The 20865-nt window shown below is 37.9% G+C and overlaps 2 protein-coding genes across 3 annotated transcripts in view; one reads left to right on the top strand and one right to left on the bottom strand.

Moving 5' to 3' along the window:
• Positions 1–20508, top strand: part of LOC107792489 (uncharacterized) — a 29612-nt gene extending 9104 nt beyond the window's left edge. The window contains exons 8-13 of the mRNA XM_016614711.2: positions 1051–1557; positions 1644–1716; positions 1815–1900; positions 15158–15277; positions 16353–16423; positions 20145–20508. Of these exons, the coding sequence (XP_016470197.2) occupies positions 1051–1557; positions 1644–1716; positions 1815–1900; positions 15158–15277; positions 16353–16423; positions 20145–20205 (918 nt within the window). The 3' untranslated portion in view covers positions 20206–20508. The remainder of the gene's footprint in view (positions 1–1050; positions 1558–1643; positions 1717–1814; positions 1901–15157; positions 15278–16352; positions 16424–20144) is intronic.
• On the bottom strand, positions 7269–10671 carry LOC107792497 (uncharacterized). Of its 2 annotated transcripts, XM_075248612.1 has the most exons (3): positions 8137–10671; positions 7928–8046; positions 7269–7829 (listed from the first exon to the last, which is right to left on the bottom strand). In XM_075248612.1, the coding sequence occupies exons 1-3, from the start codon at positions 9857–9859 to the stop codon at positions 7368–7370; spliced, it is 2304 nt and encodes a 767-aa protein (XP_075104713.1). In that variant the 5' UTR covers positions 9860–10671; the 3' UTR covers positions 7269–7367. The 2 variants fall into 2 exon arrangements, with proteins under 2 accessions (XP_075104713.1, XP_075104712.1); XM_075248611.1 differs by having other exon boundaries at positions 7928–10671.
• Positions 20509–20865: the final 357 nt, after the last annotated feature.

Here is a 20865-nt window from a genome sequence, read left to right as displayed (position 1 = left end):
TTGGAGCTTACATACCGTATGCTCCTATTTATTTTTTAAATCTATTTATTTTTATTTTTAACAAAGTATGCATTTACTACTTTTGCATGTAATATGAATTACAGAAGCTGATAATGCTAGTACTTTTTGTCGGCTCCATTTATTGAAGCTTCATAGAGATAGAAGTCTGTAATTGTCTTTCATAATGCGGTTCAAGAAGTGATGGAAATTTAGGATAGAGTGAGATTAGGCATGAGGTATGATGTTGAATACTACGTTAACTTTACCAATCAAAAGAAAAAAAAGAAAAAAGAAAAAACTAAGTTAACTTTTAGATGGGCAATGAAGTTAGACCAACGTGTTTGGAGGAAAATCCCAGTATCTTGAGCCCTTTAAACTGTAGTTTCTCTTTTTGCGCCCTTTCCTTATTTTCTCTTCTCTTAGCTAATTGATTATGTTTGCAAAAAATAATTGTCTTCAACTCCTAGGCTTTAAGAGATGTCATAGAATTTTAATTTTATTCCATTTTTGGGTGGTATTGTGACCTTCCCACGACCGTGGCAGACGTGTTCCTCTAAATAGCAAAAAGCGTAAAACTCTACAGAAGGGTGTCCAGTTTGCAGGCATTAGTGCATTTAGATACAAGCAACAACTGGATATTCGAATATCAGTTTTGCCTTTTTCTCCTTCTTTCTTTTCCCGAAGTGGAAAGAGCAGTCTTTTTTGACTTCTCTTCGGTGTGTAGAAATTCAAACTTCACTGGTCTGCCATCAGAATCTCGGAATGGAAAAATGCTCCACCTTTTCTTTTTCTGCTTCCATTAAATGAACTTTCTTTGTATAGAGAAATACCCAATCCATAATGATGGTATTATTTGTAACAGTCATTTAGGTCAGGTTCGTCGGTCTCCGTGTCAATAAAAATTGTGAATTAGCTTGTCTATTTTATTGGCATATTGGTGCACATTTTAACTTGTATATCGGCTCATCATAACACATTGCAATTTTCCTCCCATCGCTACTTTATATAATCAACCTAATGATCATTTCAAGTTTTATGTTTGTTCTTCAGGTCAACATATTGACTCATACAACCAGAGTAAATGTCGCTCACGGGCAACGTGAAATCATTGAGAAACTAAGGAAGCAACATGAGGTTGAAGATTCAAAGGAACTTTGTTCAGGCATAGCAGAGGCACTAGACTCTCAACAAAGATTTGACAAAACTGAAACAATTGATTTTGAATCACAGGGAAGCATCGACGATAACAAAAGTTGCTTGTTTGAAACAATGGACAAGGGGAAAGATTTTGATAAAGAAAAAGACATAATTTCCAATATGAAGTACACTGATATTTCTGGCAGAACTTCTCTATCCGATGAGATAAACCCAAGTACCAATACCTTGGCACTAGTAGAAGCAAGTGTGGCTCTCGAAATCAAGCAAGATTGTGCAGAAGTTGAATGTGGCGGTGCGGTATGGGATATATTTCGCAGACAAGATGTGCCCAAGTTAACAGAATACTTGCAGAAGCATTGGAGGGAATTTCGCCATATTAACAATGCTCCAGTGACTTCAGTAAGTATTCTTGCACTTTAAGTTTCAAGTTTGATGATATCACAAAGTGCTGAATCTTTGAACTCGCTCCTTGCTTTCACTCTTAGGTTATTCACCCTATCCATGACCAGACATTCTATTTGAATGAGAAGCACAAAAAACAGCTGAAGGAGGAGTTCAGTAAGAATCCTCTTTTCCTTAATTGATACTGAAAAATAGTAGGTAATGACTTTTGAAGGGTATTTAATCCCACCCCGTCTCTCTCTTGTGCTGTACAGATGTTGAGCCATGGACGTTTGAGCAGTACCTTGGTGAAGCTGTTTTTATTCCTGCAGGATGCCCACATCAAGTGAGAAATAGACAGGTGAAATTCCCGGCGTAACTATGAAGCATCAGACTTTTTATATTTCATCAGTAGCATGGTTGTTGTACCTAATTTCCTGTGTGTTTGCTATGTTATCCAATGGATTCATCTGGTTAATTCTCCTTGCTTTTAGGCGTACTGCTAGTTGTTTCTATAAATGAAAGGCTAAATACCTAGATACCCCCTCAAACTTAGCAAGATTTTTCAGCACCTTAATGTTTCTTGGGACCATTTAGACACCTCTACTTGGTAGAGATGTGTCTCGTGCATACCTCTGTTGGTAAGACCATGCACGTGAAACACGATTGCTGCTGATGTGTCAACTGAATGAATGACACCTGTATATGGAATAAAGAAAATGGACACATATATTTATCAAAAAAAACAAAAACAAATTACACCCTCCCTCTGTTTTCTTCTTCTACCCCCCTATTGTTTTCTTTTTTGTGGCTTCATCCAAATCCAGCCCCCCACCCCAGATTTTCTTTTTTCCATATTGCTATTTAGAATCTGTGAAACTTATATTACATAATCCTCGTATAGCTTTTTCCCCACAATCCATTTTGCTTTCTATTTTTAATTATCGAAGGTGGCCATGAAAAAGAAGGGAAGGAATTGATCCATTTTAATAGCCTGTTTGGCCAAGCTTTTTTCTTGGCCAAAAGTGTTTTTTTTGTCAAGAGTACTTTTCTTCAAAAAATTGAGGTGTTTGGCCAAGCTTTTTGAAGGAAAAAAAGTGCTTTTGTGTAAAAGCAGAAGCAGTTTCCGAGAAGCAGAAAAAAGTAGCTTCTCCCCAAAAGCACTTTTTTGAAAAGCACTTTTGAGAAAATACACTTACAAGTACTTTTTAAAAGCTTGGCCAAACACTAATTGCTGCTCAAAAGTGCTTTTCAAATTGATTAGCCACACACAAACTGATTTTCACCAAAAGTACTTTTTTGAAAAGCACTTTTGGAAAAAGCACTTATCAAAATAAGCAGATTTTAGAAGCTTTGCCAAACAGGCTATAAAATAGGTTAATTTTTTTTATGATTTGACGAAGACTTGATTGTAGGCGGTGACTGACTTTTCTAGGTGTGGTAGTGGTGCTAGGTGGTGATTGACTTTGTTGGTGTTTTGTTTTAACGGAAAATGGAGATGAGTTCTTTTCAGTAAATCAAAATGGAGTACTTGTGGAGGAAAAATGAAAAAGAACAAAGAAGAAAAGTGAGAGTTGGTGCTGGGTTTCTTTGTCATAGATATTGATGGAGGAAAATAACGTGGAATAAAGCCCATGGTGAAGGAAAATGAAAAAAAAGATGATTAAAATGGGCCTGGAGTTGTATGGTAATGGTGGTAGTTATGCTGGATAAGCTAGCAACTTTGGTGTGTAAAAATGAAGATCGAAGATGGATAAAGGTTTCTTTCTTACATGGTTGAAAGTGATCGAAGAAGATGAACGAAAAGGAGATGAGTTCTTTTCTGTAAATCAAAATGGAGTACTTGTGGAGGAAAAATGAAAAAGAACATAAAAGAAAAGTGAGTTGTTGCTGGGTTTCTTTGTCATAGATATTGATGGAGGAAAATAACGTGGAATAAAGCCCATGGTGAAGGAAAATGAAAGGAAGGGTGATTAAAATGGGTCTGGTGTTGTGTGGTAATGATGGTAGTTATGCTGGATAAGCTAGCAGCTTTGGTGTGTAAAAATGAAGAAAGGAGATGGATAAAGGTTTCTTTCTGAAAGCTATGTTGCTCGGACTTTTCGAAAATGTCGATGGACGATGGGTGCGTGCCGGGTCATCTAAAAGTAGTGCATTTTTGGAAGATACGACACGGGTGCGGCAACTGTTTTGGAGAGTCCGCACAACATAGGTTGAAAGTGATCGAAGAAGATGAACGAAAAGGAAAAAAAGAAGATAAAAACATAATTTAACTCAATTTCACGCACTCAAATTTGAGTGAAGAACACGTGATTTGCCATGTCGACGTGAGAGGTGCACAAGACGCATTTGCCTAGTTGAGGTGCTCAACTGGTCATTAGTAAAATTGACGTGTCTAACTGACAAATAATGGCAAGTTTAAGGGGCTATCTAGGTATTTAGCCTAAATGAAATGACTGAACGATAAGTTCCTTCATGGCATCTCTGATTGCCTCTAATTTTCTCACAAAAGCCGGTGCATGCCAGCACTTAGTGGTACTATCTATTCAAACTGAGCAGAGCTAAACCCAGAGATACCTCAGTCGAATTTTAGTGTTATATGAGACGCTCAAGTGTGATCTTCAGCATGAGTCTACTGTGGATTTTGATCAAAGCGTGCCTTTTGCTCTAGCTTGATTGCAGTTTATGGTTTGAAAAAAGCACATTACAATCTTGAATGATCATTCTTAATTATTATGAATTGCAACTAGATATTATAGACAAGTTAAATGTCCAGAAGTGAAATTTAAATCAAAGGATGAAAAAGAGTTTTTGGCCAAAATTATCCCTTATGTTTGAGGGTAGACACATTATTATCCTTTAAATATGACTCTCTGAGCACTATTTGTCCTCTAAGTTTGCAAAACTTGAGCACAAACAGTCCCAACTAACAGAATGCATCAAACACAGGCTGAAATAAACGGACATATACCATGTCACTTGCACGTGAGAGTTGAGACTTAAAAAAGCCACCCTCTTCTCTAGCTCTGTTTTGTCCCCACGAACTTTCCAGGAAAGCATACAAACAATGAAGGTGGGTGCCTACTGACTCATTGCAAATGGTGTCAAAGGCAAAACATCTCAACACATCACTCAACTGCTTTTAGCATAACTTGATTTCAACTGATTCCTCAAGCGTCAAGACCGCGAACTTGGTGCTGAACTCGTGGCTTTAACGATCACCAAAAATTGTCAGCAAATGGCTTACCCTTTTGTAGTTGGGGAAGTTTTTCTAGAAATAAGATCAAAGTTATCACCACTGGTCGAGTACATTTCATTGTGCAAGATTATATTAGATATGAAAGCATTTTAGTAGGATTAGAGAATGATTACAAACATCAGTTTTGAAATAACTGTAAAATATTTAGCTATCAAATTAATTTGGATATGTTTTTTTACATACAAGATATTTTGAGGAAGATTCTATAGATCAAAATTTCTTAAAGATTGTCAGAGAATGTTAAGAACAGTTGAGTATATTTCAAGGGCATCGGAAAAGTTCGTCAAATAGATCTCGAGATTGAAAATTTTGTTTTTATGTAGTTTCTTTATGTAGAATTTAATTTCTATTCCATAAACCACTCCTTTTGCAGCAAAAAAAAAAATCAGTTTTCTTTTGGCGTCCCTACAACTGTCAGGAAAGGCATAAACTACTGTAAATACAATGGTGTTAATGGGGGAAGAAGGGTTTGTGGGGAAGAAAATAGAGCTTTGGGAGGGGGTGGCATTTTAGGTTGGAATAATTAATTGGAGAAGAAGGTTTTCTGGGGAAGTCAGACTAATTAGTACTATGACTTTTTTAAGAATGTCCGTTAGTTTCGGCCAGTGTTTGGTGCATTCCGTTAGTTGGGACTATTTGTGCTCAAGTTTTACATACTTGGAGGACAAATAGTGCTCAGGGTCATATTTAAAGGATAATAGTGTGTCTACCCTCAAACATAAGGGACAATTTTGGCCAAAAACTCGGATGAAAGATGGCTTATTGTGGAAGTTTGTCTGGCCTCATCTTAATGGTGGATATGGAAGAGGTTTTTTTTTTGTCCAGTAGGCTGTTTGGCCAACCTTCCAAAATTTGCTTATTTAAAAAGTGTAGCAGGGTGGTCTTAAATTCGACCCAGATAAGCACTTTCTCTCTCTCTTGGGATGTGTGCTGATTACATTTCTCTCTCTTCCTTTTCCGGTTAGCATTTTTCGGCGAGTCTTTGTTTTTTCTTTGATCTTCTTATAGATTATTTCCTTCTTTATCTCGTCTTCGTTACTTGCCACTAAGTCATCCTTCATTATCAACCTTTTTACAATCACTGACTGACTTAAGCCTAGTTATATGGCGACGAGAAAGGTGATTGTAGAGAGTTGTCTAATCGAGATTAAGGATATTAGAGCTAATTGGTTCGAGATTATTGAGAGGAAAATGGGGTTTGTGAACAGATTAACCGTTGATAGGGCCAATTTACGGGAGATTTGCAAGTACCTTAAGATTGCTTCAACAAGTAAAGGAAGAATTGTTAGAAAATGGGGAATCGAGGATCAATTATATTCGTACTCTATTTTTCAAAACTTTAACGTGTATGGTAGATACATCAGAATAGTATCGCAGAAAGGCAAGAAGAAGTCCACCATAATCATTCCAAAGATTGAAGTTGACGCGAGATGGGTTGATATCGCTGAAAAGATGATCAAGTTGTTGGACAAAGTGGTGTGCCATAACATTAAATCTAGCCGCGGGCGATGCACAAAAATGGGAGTTATGCAGAGATTGCTGAAATCAAAAGTTGGCATAAGGTTGAAGTTAAAGTTGTAAAAGGAGCCAGAGAAGAGCAGAATGTGTTAATGATTGATAAGAGCTCGTTGAAATCCAAAGTTGAGTACTTACAAAGGTGTCTGGTTGGGTATTTTGGAAATACAACTTCAATCATCCCCAGTAGGAGTGAAGTTTAGAGATGTGCCGACAAAACTTGGAGGATTTCGGCAGGGGTTAATATTAAAGAGCTGAATGGTGTCCTCTTTCTACTGAATTCCCTTCAAGAAAGGAAGCCGAAAGAATCAAAATGAGGGGTTGATCACTTAATAATTGCAAACTTTATTTGGTGGTGGTCGCCGATGAGTCTATGTCACCTGAAAAATTGGTGTCCGGACTACATTTGGGTTAAACTTCTGGGCTTTCCAACACATCTGTGGTCAGAAAATATCTTTCGTGAAATAGGAGAGAAGCTGGGTGGATTTAATGAAATGGATGAAGAAACCAGAGGTAGAAAGCATATGAGATGGGCGAGGATATGTATTCAATACTCTGGTATTAAATTACCAGCTAATGTGGAATTGATAGTTGATGATTTAGCGTTTATTGTTCCGGTGCTAGTAGATTCTAACACTTGGGTTGAAAAAATTGATCGGAAAATCGATCAGAAAATCGTTGATGATCGTTTGACCACAATAGGTAGAGTCATTATTGCAGAGAGAGAAATTGCAGGTTTCCAATGGGGGCTCATCATTAATGTATGACAAGCGTGATATCGGGAATAATAGAAGGAGATTCATACCCAACATATACTCCCAACCTTCTTTGGGGCAGTGTTTTTAAGAGCGAGAAGCGCAAAAAAGCGACAAGGGCTCGCCTCGCTTCAAAAGCGAAGCGCAAAGCGAAGCGCACGCTTTATTAAAGTGAAGCGCAATTCTTAAAAAATATAATGTAAACCTTGCAAAGACACAATATAAAATTATAAATAATCAAAAAGTTCAAATTGTCAAAATCAAAGCTACTAAATTACTAGAATCAACCTCTTATTCTTCTACTCTTCTTGTTCTTCTTCAAGATTGTCAAAATCTTGAATTCCTCTATTATCTTCATATTGCTCGTCATCTTCCTCCTCCCCCTCCTCTTCCTCTTCATGATCACTTTCATCTTCATCAATTAGGGATAGGGATCGACTTGTGGTAGCCACACTTTTTCCCTTCCTAATCGAGCTTGAACTTGAAGTATTCCCCCTTAAACCATAAGGATTCTCCCCAACTCCACTAGCAACCGCAACATCACCCCAAGTGAAATTAGAATCGCCTTCAAATACTTCTTCATCTTCACAATTTTCGGGGACTCCGGTTAGCCACTCATTAGCCTCATCAATATTGTCCAAAAGAATTGGATCAATTAGATTGCGGTGGTTGTAGCGACGCCTCAATGCTCTATTGTATTTTATGAACACTAGATTATGGAGGCGCTTCAAGGTTAGTCGATTCCTCTTCTTTGTATGAATCTGCAAACAAGATGTGTCAACTAATTAGTAGGAGTTGGGACAATTGAGATATAATTTACTTTATCTCAAAACACGAAATAATTCTTTTTATTTCTCACGTGTTCAAAAACGCTCCAGTTCCTTTCACATCCGGATGAGCTACAAGTTAAACTTAGAACTCTGATGGCGAAAGTCTGTAAATTCGGAGTCTCTACACCATATTGGTCCCACCACTCAACTATAGAAGTGAAAAAAAAAAATTCAAGAGTTAATAAGTATAAAAAATACATTAAAGTTAGAGCTATAAAATATAGAAGCACTTGGTCACCTGGCGATTTCGTCTTTCTTTGTTTAATAGCAAGTCGGAGCTTAAAAAGTCCCTCAGCTGCCTTGTAAATAGCAAGCTGATCTACTATCTTTTCTTGCATGTCTTCATCTGGGGTCAACTTGATAACAACCTCATGGAATCCTGTCCACACTTCTCTAGCCAATGAATTATTCTCATGCTGATCATAAAAGAGTGACGGGTTCAGAATAAGTCCAGCTGCATGCAAAGGTCTATGAAGTTGCTCACTCCATCTTGCATCAATGATCTGAAAGACCTTTGCATATTTCTGCTCATCAGTGAATGATGCTTGAATAGCCTCCTTGGCCCTATCCATAGCTTCATAGAGGTAGCCCATTGGTGGTTTTTGCTCCCCATCCACCAAACGGAGTACTTTAACCAAAGGGCCACCAATTTTAAGAGCATGAAGGACATTATTCCAAAAAGAATAAGAAAGAATAATGCGTGCAACATCTTTCCCTGCACTTTCCTTTGCAAATTTACTCTTGCTCCATTCCTCTGAAGTGAACAACTTTCTCAAATTGGATTTTTGCAAGTGGATACTATGTAAAGTCAAGAAAGCAGTGGCGAACCTTGTCTTGCCCGGTTTCACCAAATTTTTTTGTCCGGTGAATCTTCTCATCATATTCAATAACAAGGGCCGCTGAGAAATATAAGAATGTACCCTAACGCCCTGGCCAAAAACTGTAGAGAAGGGTTTTTCCTTGAAAATGTCCCCGAAGATTAAGTTGATACAATGAGCCGCACATGGAGTCCAATAGACATTCTTGTACGCTCCTTCCACCATGCCACCCGCTTTCACATTTTCACTCGCATTATCAGTGACCACTTGAACAACTTTGCTTGGGCCAATCTTTTCAATGGTGTTCTGAAATAAGGTGAACATTTTGATGTGGTCAGTGGATGAGTCGCTAGCATCAATGGACTCAAGAAACAAACTTCCCTTGGGAGAATTCACCAACACGTTAATAATCATTTTCCCAGTTCTTGCCGTCCACTTATCCATCATAATGGAGCAGCCATACTTGTTCCACGCAACTTTATGTTCCTCCACAATTTTATTAGTCTCCTCCACTTCCTTATTTAGATAAGGACCTCTGATTTCATGATAAGTGGGAGGCTTCATTCCAGGTCCGTATTGACCAACGGCCTCAATAAAGTCTCCAAAAGTGTCAGTATAGTTGACACAATTGAAGGGGAGCCCAGCATCATAGACCCATCGTGCAAAAGCTCTAACTGCACGATCCCTCAAAATGTCCTTAGCAATTTTTTGTACATCTTTTCCACCGCTCTTTCCTTCCGGCTTCTTTGGGAAATAGCAATCTATAGGACCTTTAGTCCTACTCGTACCCGTCGATCCATGGCTTGAAGAGATTGCATCTCTTCCCCGTTTTGTTGGAAGTGACAATTCTTCAATATCATCATCACCATCATCATCAAGATTGGTCACCAATGGTTGATGACTCATTTGATTTTTTTGCTCCTTCTTCTTCTCAACAAAATTCTTTATTTCATCCCTCACCTCCGGTGGACATTTCGGACAACTTGTGACGTTTCTATCGCCACCAATAAGATGGAATTTAAAGCGATAAATTCCACCCGTTGTAATCTTGTTACAAAACTTGCATACAATATTTGTATTCTTCTCATTAACTCTATCGCCATATCGCCAAGCCGGGTCTTTATCTTTCGATCTTTGAGACATTTTGAAATCCCTATTAAGATATAAGAAAATACATAATCAAATAAACTGAAAATACGTATAATATATATAATAATTAATTTTATAAACCGAAATACACATTAAAAAAATCAAATAAACTAAAATATAACATACATAATTTTCTAAAATGAAATACATATAAAATTAATCAAATAAACTGAAAACATAACATATATATAATAATTAATTTTATATACTGAAAAATACATTAAGAAAATCAAATAAACTGAAAAATATAACATATATAAATAATAATTAATTTTATATACTGAAATATACATTAAAAAAATCAAATAAACTAAAATATAACATATATATATATATAATAATTAATAATTTATTTTCTAAAGTGAAATACATATAAAATTAATCAAATAAACTGAAAAATATAACATATATAAATAATAATTAACTTTATATACTGAAATATACATTAAAAAATCAAATAAACTAAAATATAACATATATATAATAATTAATTTTCTAAAATGAAATACATATAAAATTAATCAAATAAACTGAAAAATATAACATATATAAATAATAATTAATTTTATATGCTGAAATATACATTAAAAAAATCAAATAAACTGAAAAATATAACATATACTAAAATACATATTAAAAGTAATAAATAAGAAGAATAAAAGGGGGAAAAAACAAAATGGGTTAGAGATAAAGGGAAGAAGAAGTCGCTGAAGTCTGAACAGTGCAAACTGGAGTACTGGACTGTCAGAGTCTCAGAGATAAACGAAAAAGAAGAAGGAAGAAAGAAGGAAAAAGAAAGAAAAAAAACAGATTCTGACGGGACCAAGAAGAAGAAAGAAAGAAGAAAGAAAAAAAAGAGAAGAAGAAAGGAGAAGAAGAAAATTACCTGGACTGGTCAGAAATGTTGATGAAGAACCCTAGGCTTTGGTCGACCTTGATCGTAGAAGAGAGAAGAAGAAATGACCAATTTTTCAATTTAGGGTCTGTTTTGTATAAAAAAAACAGAACCAAAGTTTTTTTCTTTTAAAAAAGGGCCCTCTTTTTAAAAAAGGGCCATCTTTTTAAAAAAACAGACTCAATGTCGCTTTTTTAACAGAAGCGATCGCTTCGTCGCTTTGCTCGCTTCGTCGCTTCGTCGCTTCCTCCGTTGAAGCGTGCGCTTCCCTAGGTCGAGTCGCCTCAGGCAGCTAGAAGCGACACTGAGTCGCGTCGCGTCGCTTCGCGCTTAAAGCGACGAAGCGATCGCTTTTCTAAACACTGCTTGTGCCCCTCTTCGGCTAAATCCCGTAAGAAGTATGGAGAAAGTTATGGGCAAGCAACCAATTAACAGTTATAGTGGTGGAAATTATTTTAGAGGAAGAGGCTCATACAGTGTTGTGAAGAGCGTGAAGCGAGGAAAAGCGACAACCCCCATTTTGCTTAAAGAGAGAAGCAAAGCGCTCACTTTTTTGAAGTGAATCGGAATTTTAAAAAATAAAATTAAAGTAAATACTGCATAGACACCATTTGAAATCTTGTCACAAAAAAGACATCTAATTGCCATCTTGTTTTGTTGGTCTCGCTAACTCTTTCAGAGTAAGTCCAAGCCGGATCTTTCCTATCTTCTTTTGGTGCCATTAAAAGAACAACTACATAACACATAAGAAAGACAATAAGAACTAAGAATAAAGGATATAAAAATAAGAGGAAGGGCTGTATGGTTCTGTTAAAAACTGGACAACATAAAAATAATGAAAAAAAAATTGGGCAGCATTTCAACGAAGAGGAGAAGACTGAGAAAGAAGAACCGAAGGTAAAAAAAAAAAATTCGTCAGCATTTCGCTGCTATTTGGACGTTGAAACAGTGAAAGAAGAAGAAGAAGAAGAAGAAGGAGGAGGAGGAGGAGGAGGAGTCTTCAACTTGAAGTTGAATCTCTGTTGAAGACTTGAAGTTGAAGTTGAAGAACCCTAGTCGCCTCTTTAGTTGAATCTCTGCTGGTCGTGTTTAATAAAAGAAAACCGAAACCCTTCTTTTTTAATTAAAAAGCCTCGCTTGATCGCGTCGCTTCTCGCTTTTTAGTGGGAAGCAATCGTTTTTTTCTACCTGAGTCGCTTCACATGGCAGAAGCGGGTAAAGGGCCGCTTTGCTTCGCTTCTCGCTTTAAGCGAGGAAGCGAGCACTTTCTCTAACACCGGGCTCATATAAAGTAAACTCTCGGAAGCCCAAAAAAATAATCAGGCAAATTTACAGGAGAAATTCAAAAATAGCCAGATTTACAAGTGGTAATTGAAAAATAGCCACAGTTTCAAAAGTAATCGAAATTTAGCCATTTTTCATGTAAAGATAAATGTGAACGAAAACACTGTTCAAAATCCGGAAAATATTCCAGCATAATATACTGGACTGAATATACTGGAGTTCTAGTATAATATACCGGTCCAGCATAATATGCTGGAAGTTCATACACAAATGCTCCAATCTCCGGTATGTTATGCTGGAACGTTCCGCGTATTGGAGTTCCAGCATAATATGCTGGAAGTTCATACACATGTGCACCAATCTCCAGTATATTATGTTGGACCGGTCCGTATTGCCGCAAAATAGTGGCTATTTTTCAATAACTTTGCAAACGCTGGCTATTTTTGAATTACCAGTCCAAAAACTGGCTAGCCCGTGCTATTTTTACCAAATTTACAGCCCCATAAATAAGCCCAATCAGAATAATATAGTGGAATAGGAGAGATGGGTCAAGAGAAAAACCTGGCCAAACCAAGTGGTGAGTCCGACCCAGGTAAAATTACAAACTCCTCTATCCAGAATAAGAAACCAGAGGCCCAACCCATCTGCACTTATAAACTCAATATACCACTCCAGAAGCTCCCGCTCTTGCAAAACAACTTCTTCTCTCTTCTAAGCCCTAATCAGTTCGCGATTGTCCCGGCAGAGGGCAGCAATCCTCGAGATATCATGGAAGAGTTTGAAGTGTCAAATGAGTCTTTAAAAGCAAACATAGCAGAAGAAGAAAATTTGAAAGATCGATATCTGGAGATGATTGTTAGCGGAAGGTCTGGTCCTTTCATGGAAATTGGGGAGGGAGCTATTAGTGGTGAGATTCAGAGTAGTGTAGAGGAAAATGTACATGCAGTTGATTCTCCTTCTCAGATATTAATGCTCCCTTGGTATGAAAATGGCCCATGCAATATCCAGGAGAGGCTAAACTTTATCGATGCTTCTCGCTGGGTGAAATCCAATATGTTGAAAATATGTCGTCAATTGGGGGTCAAGGCAAATGATCAGGAGAATGATTTGCTGGGTCTTTTGCTGAGAATTGAGAGGAGTAGATTAGCAAGTCCAAGGCCACAAAATAAAAACCCATCTCCACATAAGAAAAATCAAAGAGAGTTCGAGGAGTTGAAGAATTTTGGGGTGAATTATGGGGATGAATCAGGGAGTAGAGGTAGAGGAAGGTAGGCCATTGCAAAGTGAATATGAAGATCAAAATTATGTCGGAATGTCAGAGGGTTGAATGATGTTGACAAAAGAAGGTTGGTGAAGTCTATGATTAAAAAATGGAATGCAGATATAATTTGTTTGAGCGAGACAAAATTGAAGCAATCTAGTTGTTCCCTGATCAGGCAGGTTGGAGGAAATAGATGGACAAATTGGTTAGAGCTCGATGCTATAGGAAACAGTGGTGGAATCATACTTATGTGGGATAAACGAAGCTGGAATTGCAGCGAAAAATTGGTGGGGGAATATTCAGCAAGTTGTTTGTTTGGAAGATAAAAATTGTAATTTCAAGTTTCTTTTTTCTGGGGTTTATGGACCCTGTGATAGAAAGAAGAGGAAAGATCTGTGGAATGCTATAGGAAACAGTGGTGGAATCATACTTATGTGGGATAAACGAAGATGGAATTGCAGCGAAACATTGGTGGGGGAATATTCAGCAACTTGTTTTTTTGGAAGATAAAAATTGTAATTTCAAGTTTCTTTTTTCTGGGGTTTATGGACCCTGTGATAGAAAGAAGAGGAAAGATCTGTGGAAAGAGCTTGGGGCAGCTGCAGGTTTAGAAGATTGGCCTTGGGTGATTGGAGGTGATTTCAATATCACCAGATTTGAAGATGAAAGAACTGGAAGAGCAAAAAATACTAGGGCAATGAGGGATTTTTCAAGGTTCATTGATGATATGGAACTTATTGATCTTCCTTTACATGGAGGACAGTTCACATGGTTCAGAGGGAATAATGAAGAATCAGCATCGAGAATAGACAGATTTTTGGTATCAAGACAGTGGGATGATTCCTTCAAAGCCATCAAACAAAGGGTGCTACCTAGGGTAGAGTTGGATCATTGTCCAATATTGTTGGAGTGTGGGGAATGGGAAAGAAGAAAGGGGTACTTTAAGTTTGAAAACATGTGGTTTGAACATGCTAATTTCTTGTCCACGGTGGAGAGTTGGTGGAATTCTTATCAGTTCCAAGGTAGACCAGATGTGGTTCTAGCAAAAAAACTCAGAAAGTTAAAAGATGATTTAAAGAAGTGGAACAAAGAAATTTTTGGTCACCTGGGGAGAAAGAAAAGATCAGATTTTGCAACAATTGGACAGGAGGGGGCAAAGTGATAATCAGAATAGTAACTTAGAGGAAGAAGTTTCTGATGGAATAGCATTATCTAAGGAATTGCATGATATAGCCAAGGCAGAAGAGATACATTGGAGACAAAAGTCCATATCTCTATGGATTTTATGCGAAAGGGAACATGTTTCAGAATATCAAATCCTGTTATAGTTTGACAATGCACAATGATTTTTTTGTTTTGTTTTCGACAATGGACGATGATGTTGAGACAGTATTTTTTTGAAAATGGTATCATGATATTACAACTAGCACATTATTGCTATAATAATAGAATTTTGAGTTTGATCCATTACTTCGAGGCAAATGTCTGTTATTCTTTGTCTGAGCTTGATAATCTAAGAAGCCTTGTGATTGAAGCAAACTCAAGCTCTCTCCTTCTGGAATTTGATCTAAGCTGAATCTGACTTTGGCTAGAACAGTTTTTCAGGAGTGTCTTTGTACTGTAGCTCTTCGCAGGTCCTTGCAGTTTCTTTCTTTCTCCAACAGGTTCAGGAATTAATACTATCTGAAGTCACTTATACAAATATTAATGCTGTATGAGATATAATATCTGCAATATTTCATTTTCCTGATACTTTTATTGGTAAATTATTAATATGGCTGCTTCCATCTGTGTTCACATGCTAATGTAATGACCTTGGTATTGATTCTGTGGTTGATCTACTGCTATACAGTCATGTATCAAGGTTGCTGTTGACTTTGTATCCCCTGAAAATGTTCAAGAATGTATTCGCTTGACAGAGGAGTTTCGCTTGCTCCCCAAAACCCACCGATCTAAGCAAGATATATTGGAGGTATATTCATTATTGGCATATTACGGCAAAAATATTATTTGGTGGTCTGACTTCAACGATTTCCTTCTACCACTATGCATTATTAAATCACAGGAAGATACCTCTGTCTGCTAATGAAGATTATGACCGAGTATTTGTAGAATCAGAACCATTCAAATACCAGTGATGCTATGGGGATATTATCCTCAAGCTTTTCCGAAACGTATACTTTCCATTTTTACACTCTATCCTTTTCTTTTCCTTTAAAAATGGATTTGCAGAAGAGTTGTAAATATAAGAAGTATTTTCCCTGTATACGCTGACTTGCAATTCATGTGACTTTGTGAAGTGGACTTTATTTGAAAATTTTCAGTAGATGTCTTTAATACGTGTCCCATTATACGTTCGATATCATAATTTCTTCAAATTATTGGACAGTAAATTCCTTTGCTGAAGAAAATAGGGGACATTTGCTAGCAATTGTAAGAAGGATTATTCATCTCTTCAATTAATTAAGTGCTGGTGGTACACTGATCATCAGGGGTAGCTGTCTGATATTGAGAATCTTTTGCTAGCTAGGACTTGCTTTTCATGGTCAAGTGACGGACACTTAATATCGCGTGTGTATAGTCTAAAGCTTAAGCATTGCAGTTACAGCTGATGCCATGTTTTCTATTTTTATTTCGTTTTTCTCCCTTTTTTGGTTGGTACAATCTTCATCAGCTGGACCTTTACGTGTTCTGTGACTGTAAGTTTGACCTGGGTTGAGAATCAAATTTTGACATTTTGCACTTGATGATTCAAACTCAAGAGATGTCCATCCGTTATTCTTTTCCCTGTATTTATGGCGGCAAACATGGGCATTAATGATTGTGACATTTCTGTTAGTTCTTTCTGGTTTTCTAGATTCACATTTGGCACTTAGTAACTCAGAGTCAGTGATGGGTATCTCTTACTATTTTGCTGCTCCCTGGCACGAAACTCGAAAATAGAACGAAAATTACTTTTTGATCACTAACATAATCTTGAAAAATGTGATGAATCATGCTCTGTAGATGTCCTAATATTGTTAAATGATTGTTTGATATCTTTATAGGTGAAGAAGTTGGGGCTTTATGCTGCCAGTGTAGCTATTAATGAAGCCACAAATCTGATGTCGAAATTTAAGTAAGCTTTTTGTTACTTGGTCATGTTATTCATTGTTTTTGCATGTTTCTTGTGAAATGAAAAAATACCAGTGTGATCAATTACTGAATTATGACAAAATTGACTTAACTAGGTTTTATATTTACGAGGCTTTCACGAAAGAAAGATGTCATCCAGATTAATCTTTCAAAGATTTCCTCAAGATGGCGGATAATAAATGCAAACTTGATTTTTTTGTGATTGTTATGAGTATAAGCAATACTACCTGTAGTTGTTTTAGCATAGAAACAAGTCAAGAACAACCTTCTGATCCCAGGGTCGAATTTCAGCTACAAAACTAGGTGTGAGCTCATCTGCTCCAGCCTTAGTAAGCTGCATCACACTTGGCAATATGTACTTGTCGGCTTGACAAGCTGCCAGGTCTATTGGCTGAGGTGCATGCAAGCTGGTCCCCTACTACCGGATATTGTAAAAGGTCAACAATATAAACTGGTTTAAGCAATATAAACTTGATTTTCTTGTGATTGTTATGAGTATAAGCAATACTACCTGTAGTGGTTGTAGCATGTAGCATAGAAACAAGTCAACAATGACCTTCGGATCCCAGGGTCGAATTTCAGCTACAAAACTAGGTGTGATTTTCTTGTGATTTTACTAGTATAAGCAATACTACCTGTAGTGGTTGTAGCATAGAAACAAGTCAACAATGACCTTCGGATCCCAGGGTCGAATTTCAGCTACAAAACTAGGTGTGAAGCTCATCTGCTCCAGCCTTCGTAAGCTGCATCACACTTGGCAATATGTACTTGTCGGCTAGACAAGCTGCCAGGTCTATTGGCTGAGGTGCATGCAAGCTGGTCCCCTACCACCGGATATTGTAAAAGGTCAACAATATAAACTGGTTTAAGCAATATAAACTTGATTTTCTTGTGATTGTTATGAGTATAAGCAATACTACCTGTAGTGGTTGTAGCATGTAGCATAGAAACAAGTCAACAATGACCTTCGGATCCCAGGGTCGAATTTCAGCTACAAAACTAGGTGTGATTTTCTTGTGATTGTTATGAGTATAAGCAATACTACCTGTAGTGGTTGTAGCATAGAAACAAGTCAACAACAACCTTCAGATCCCAGGGTCAAATTTCAGCTACAAGACTTGTGTGAAGCTCATCTGCTCCAGCCTTAGTAAGCTGCATCACACTTGGTGTCACGGGCGTGGTTTCTGTCCGTCGAAACCTGCCTGTGCGGCAGCCAAGTCCCTCACTTGACTTCAGCCTATCCAACTGTCGGCCAAAATTACATCAACTTTGGACTTAGAATATTTTCGGGCAGCTTCAACGTAGTAAGCCTTATTGAACTGATTTAGGCAACGAATTGAAAGTAAGGCAACGGTAAATTAACAAGAACACAAGGCACAATTTACATGAATTTCTTCCCAACTTTGTATTTAACTCGAGCATACAAAGAACTCAAACTCAAGGTACAACCGTGTACAAAAATGAAGATCACTCTTGACCCTCAGATTTTCTCTCAAAGACTACTCTTAGCCTTAGGTGTTTTCACTCTTGAAAACACACTTAGGAACTCTTTGCTAAGTTAAACATGCACTCTCACACGTTTTTCTTTCTTTCAAGACTACTCTTAGTTTTGGCTCTCATTCAAGACTACTCTTAGTCTTGATTTCTGGAAGGACTACATCTGAACTCCCTCTCTCAAGACTACTCTCAGTCTTGATGCTTGGAAGGATTACATCTGAACCCCTCACCCTCTCTCAAGACCACTCTTAGTCTTGATTCTCTCTTTCAAGACCACTCTTAGTCTTGATGCTCTTAATCACGAAATGCCCCCATATATATAGATATAGGGGCTGCCACTGGCAGATTTGAAGGGGCAACTTACAAAGGGGCAATTCCATTCTAGTGCTTTTCTCAGTCAAAGCACTAAATAAGCACTTAGCCATTTAATGGGGCACTCACCCACGAAATGACCCTCTTCAGCACTCAGCTCTGTTTTGTGGAGCACTCAACCCTCTTTGTGGAGCACTTAGCACTCTTTGTGGAGCACTGGTCCCATCATCCACTGAAACAAGCCTGTCATACAGCATTGCTAAATCTGTCCTAACTTGTAGTTGACATCCCCCAACTACTTAGGCCTTTTCCCACACGAAATAATATTAGATACAAGCATTAAACAGATATGGGTACAAGTTATCACAAAAAGGTAAACGCCCTCTACTTTGGCATGTGCACGGCATGTGCCCGATTCACTTGGTCAGCTGTTGCACGCCCTAAGGCTGGCATTGCGCCCGGCCTTGGCGTCTTTTGACATTGCTCCGCACCAATGCCTTGTCCGCAACATGCTGCCCATGATTTTGCCGCACACGCCCGACACTCTTGTCGCACGCACATTGCCTTAGCCGTGTTTCTGCCTTGTCTTTGTCAATACTTGTTTTACCCGTGCCATTGTTTGTCTTTTGCCTCACATAGCCTTGCCTTAGCTATTGAAACCCCTCGCTATCATTCCGCGCTATCTTGATTTAGCTTAGCCTGCACTTGGCGCTACCACAAACCGAATCGCCCTTACTTTTGTCTTTGGCGCGCATGCCGTGCCATGCCGCACCAATTTGCCCACACTGCCTTGTCAAGCCTTTGCCAAGTCTGTCTTGCCTGTCTCAAGACCTTGGTCATCGCTTGCCCATCTCTCTTTTGCCTTGGTGCTAGCTCGCGCAACTTAGCTTGGCAACACTCTTGCTGCCTTGACAATGCTCTCGTTGCCAACTCAATCCCAAAGAGGCGGAGGGCTAACACTTGGCAATATGTACTTGTCGTCTAGACAAGCTGCCAGGTCTATTGGCTGAGGTGCATGCAAGCTGGTCCCTTACCACCGAATATTGGTCAACAATATAAACTCGTATTTGTTTCTTAAATGTCAGCTGGAATCACACTACCAAAAGACAAAAGATGTAAGTCTATTCTGACGACTTGGACAAACCTATTTGCTGAAAATGATGCATATTCAAAGAAAAAATGAACTAAATTATCACTTTGAAAAGTAGTTCAGTGCTAATAAAAGTTAAAAAAAAATTACCCAGATTTCTTCCCAAAATTTCTGCTCCCTCTTTGTGGTACTTTCATCCTAGTTTCAGTCTAATGCTTACATTCCTCAACTGGTTTTGGCCAACTGTTACAGATTTAATCAGTCTAAGTCTAACTACTTTGACAACTCAGCTAGTTTAGGTGAAATTAGATGTTCACACTATAAGCCACGAGCATCTCCTAAATGATAATTGATAATGATGAACTTCCAATTGGAGCTCTAGGCGGACACCTTTAATAATAGTAATCCAAGGGTTCGTGGAACTACAATGTCTAGGGCGATAGGAATGTCTTGACAAGGTTTAAGTTTACAAAAAGGATGAATATAAATATCTAATCAAAATGGCGGCCAAATGTTGGCCTTGGTTTGACCTGATCATTGTGTTATTGATACTGAAATATGATGATCTCTTGGATTTTGCCCAAACATCAGTAAAATGATATTTGTTTTTCTTTAACATAGTGGCCAACCCTAAGAACTATTACCTTTTTCACAGCTGGTATGTGTCTTTAGCTTATGCTCACATTTGAAGACACCCCCTGCCCTGGCTTTTCTTGTGGCTAATTAGTTGATCTGAGGCATATTAAAATTTGACTCTTTGATATTCACACTCCTGAAATGAGCAACTTTGTATTTCATCTGGCAGTGCTCCTCAATCTTGTGATGAATTGCAACAGCAAGAACAAGCTGCCGAAACTAAGAGTTGAGAAGGCCTAGGTGGGAGTCCCATCAGCTATAGTAACCAAGAGTTGAGGCTTATCTTATTTTAATATGATGGCTTGCAAGTTGTATAGTATATTGTATTTGATTCCAATCATTTGATTGCATTACAAGGCATGTCAATTTTTATATAGTACTACGTGTTTTTCGTGTTTGTAGAAGTAATGGCAGGCGTTTCTTTGAAATGTCTTCATGGCTCATTGAAGCTTGTAACGAATTCACTTTCACAGGAAATGCAGAGTAGGAAGAGTCTCACATTGATATTTAATCCAAGTGGAAAAATTACAATATGTGGATTACTTGGTCGATTACCTGATTGCATTGACTGCATTCTGTCTCATTTACTCCAGCTATGAAAGAAAAGAATGGATGCGAACACTTTATTCTGTTCTATCGCTCTTTGTTTATTTTTGCCCCCTCAACTCCTACACGGGGGAGGGGGGAGGGGGGGGGGTCAGATCTTGGGGTAAGTTCTTTTCTGTATGTAGCCTATGGCGAAAAGACAAGAACAGAGGTAAGAGAGAATGAAGGAAGAAAGAGAGAGAATCAGAAGAGCAGAGGGAGAGAAGTTGAATATATGACAGATATAATTCAAGTGAAAAGTTGAACTTTTCAGAGTATTTTCTTTTGGAGAAACTCAGTCTTAA

The sequence above is a fragment of the Nicotiana tabacum genome, unplaced genomic scaffold (genome assembly GCF_000715075.1).
Source record: "Nicotiana tabacum cultivar K326 unplaced genomic scaffold, ASM71507v2 Un00002, whole genome shotgun sequence".
Classification (NCBI taxonomy): Eukaryota; Viridiplantae; Streptophyta; class Magnoliopsida; order Solanales; family Solanaceae; genus Nicotiana; species Nicotiana tabacum.
This window is presented reverse-complemented; position numbering and strand designations above follow the sequence as displayed.

Coding starts and splice junctions, on each gene's coding strand:
- LOC107792497 (XM_075248611.1), bottom strand. CDS start 9,859: ATGTCTCAAAGATCGAAAGATAAAGACCCGGCTTGGCGATATGGCGAT. Junction 7,830..7,927: donor ACTGGAGCGTTTTTGAACAC/GTGAGAAATAAA, acceptor TCTTGTTTGCAG/ATTCATACAAAGAAGAGGAA.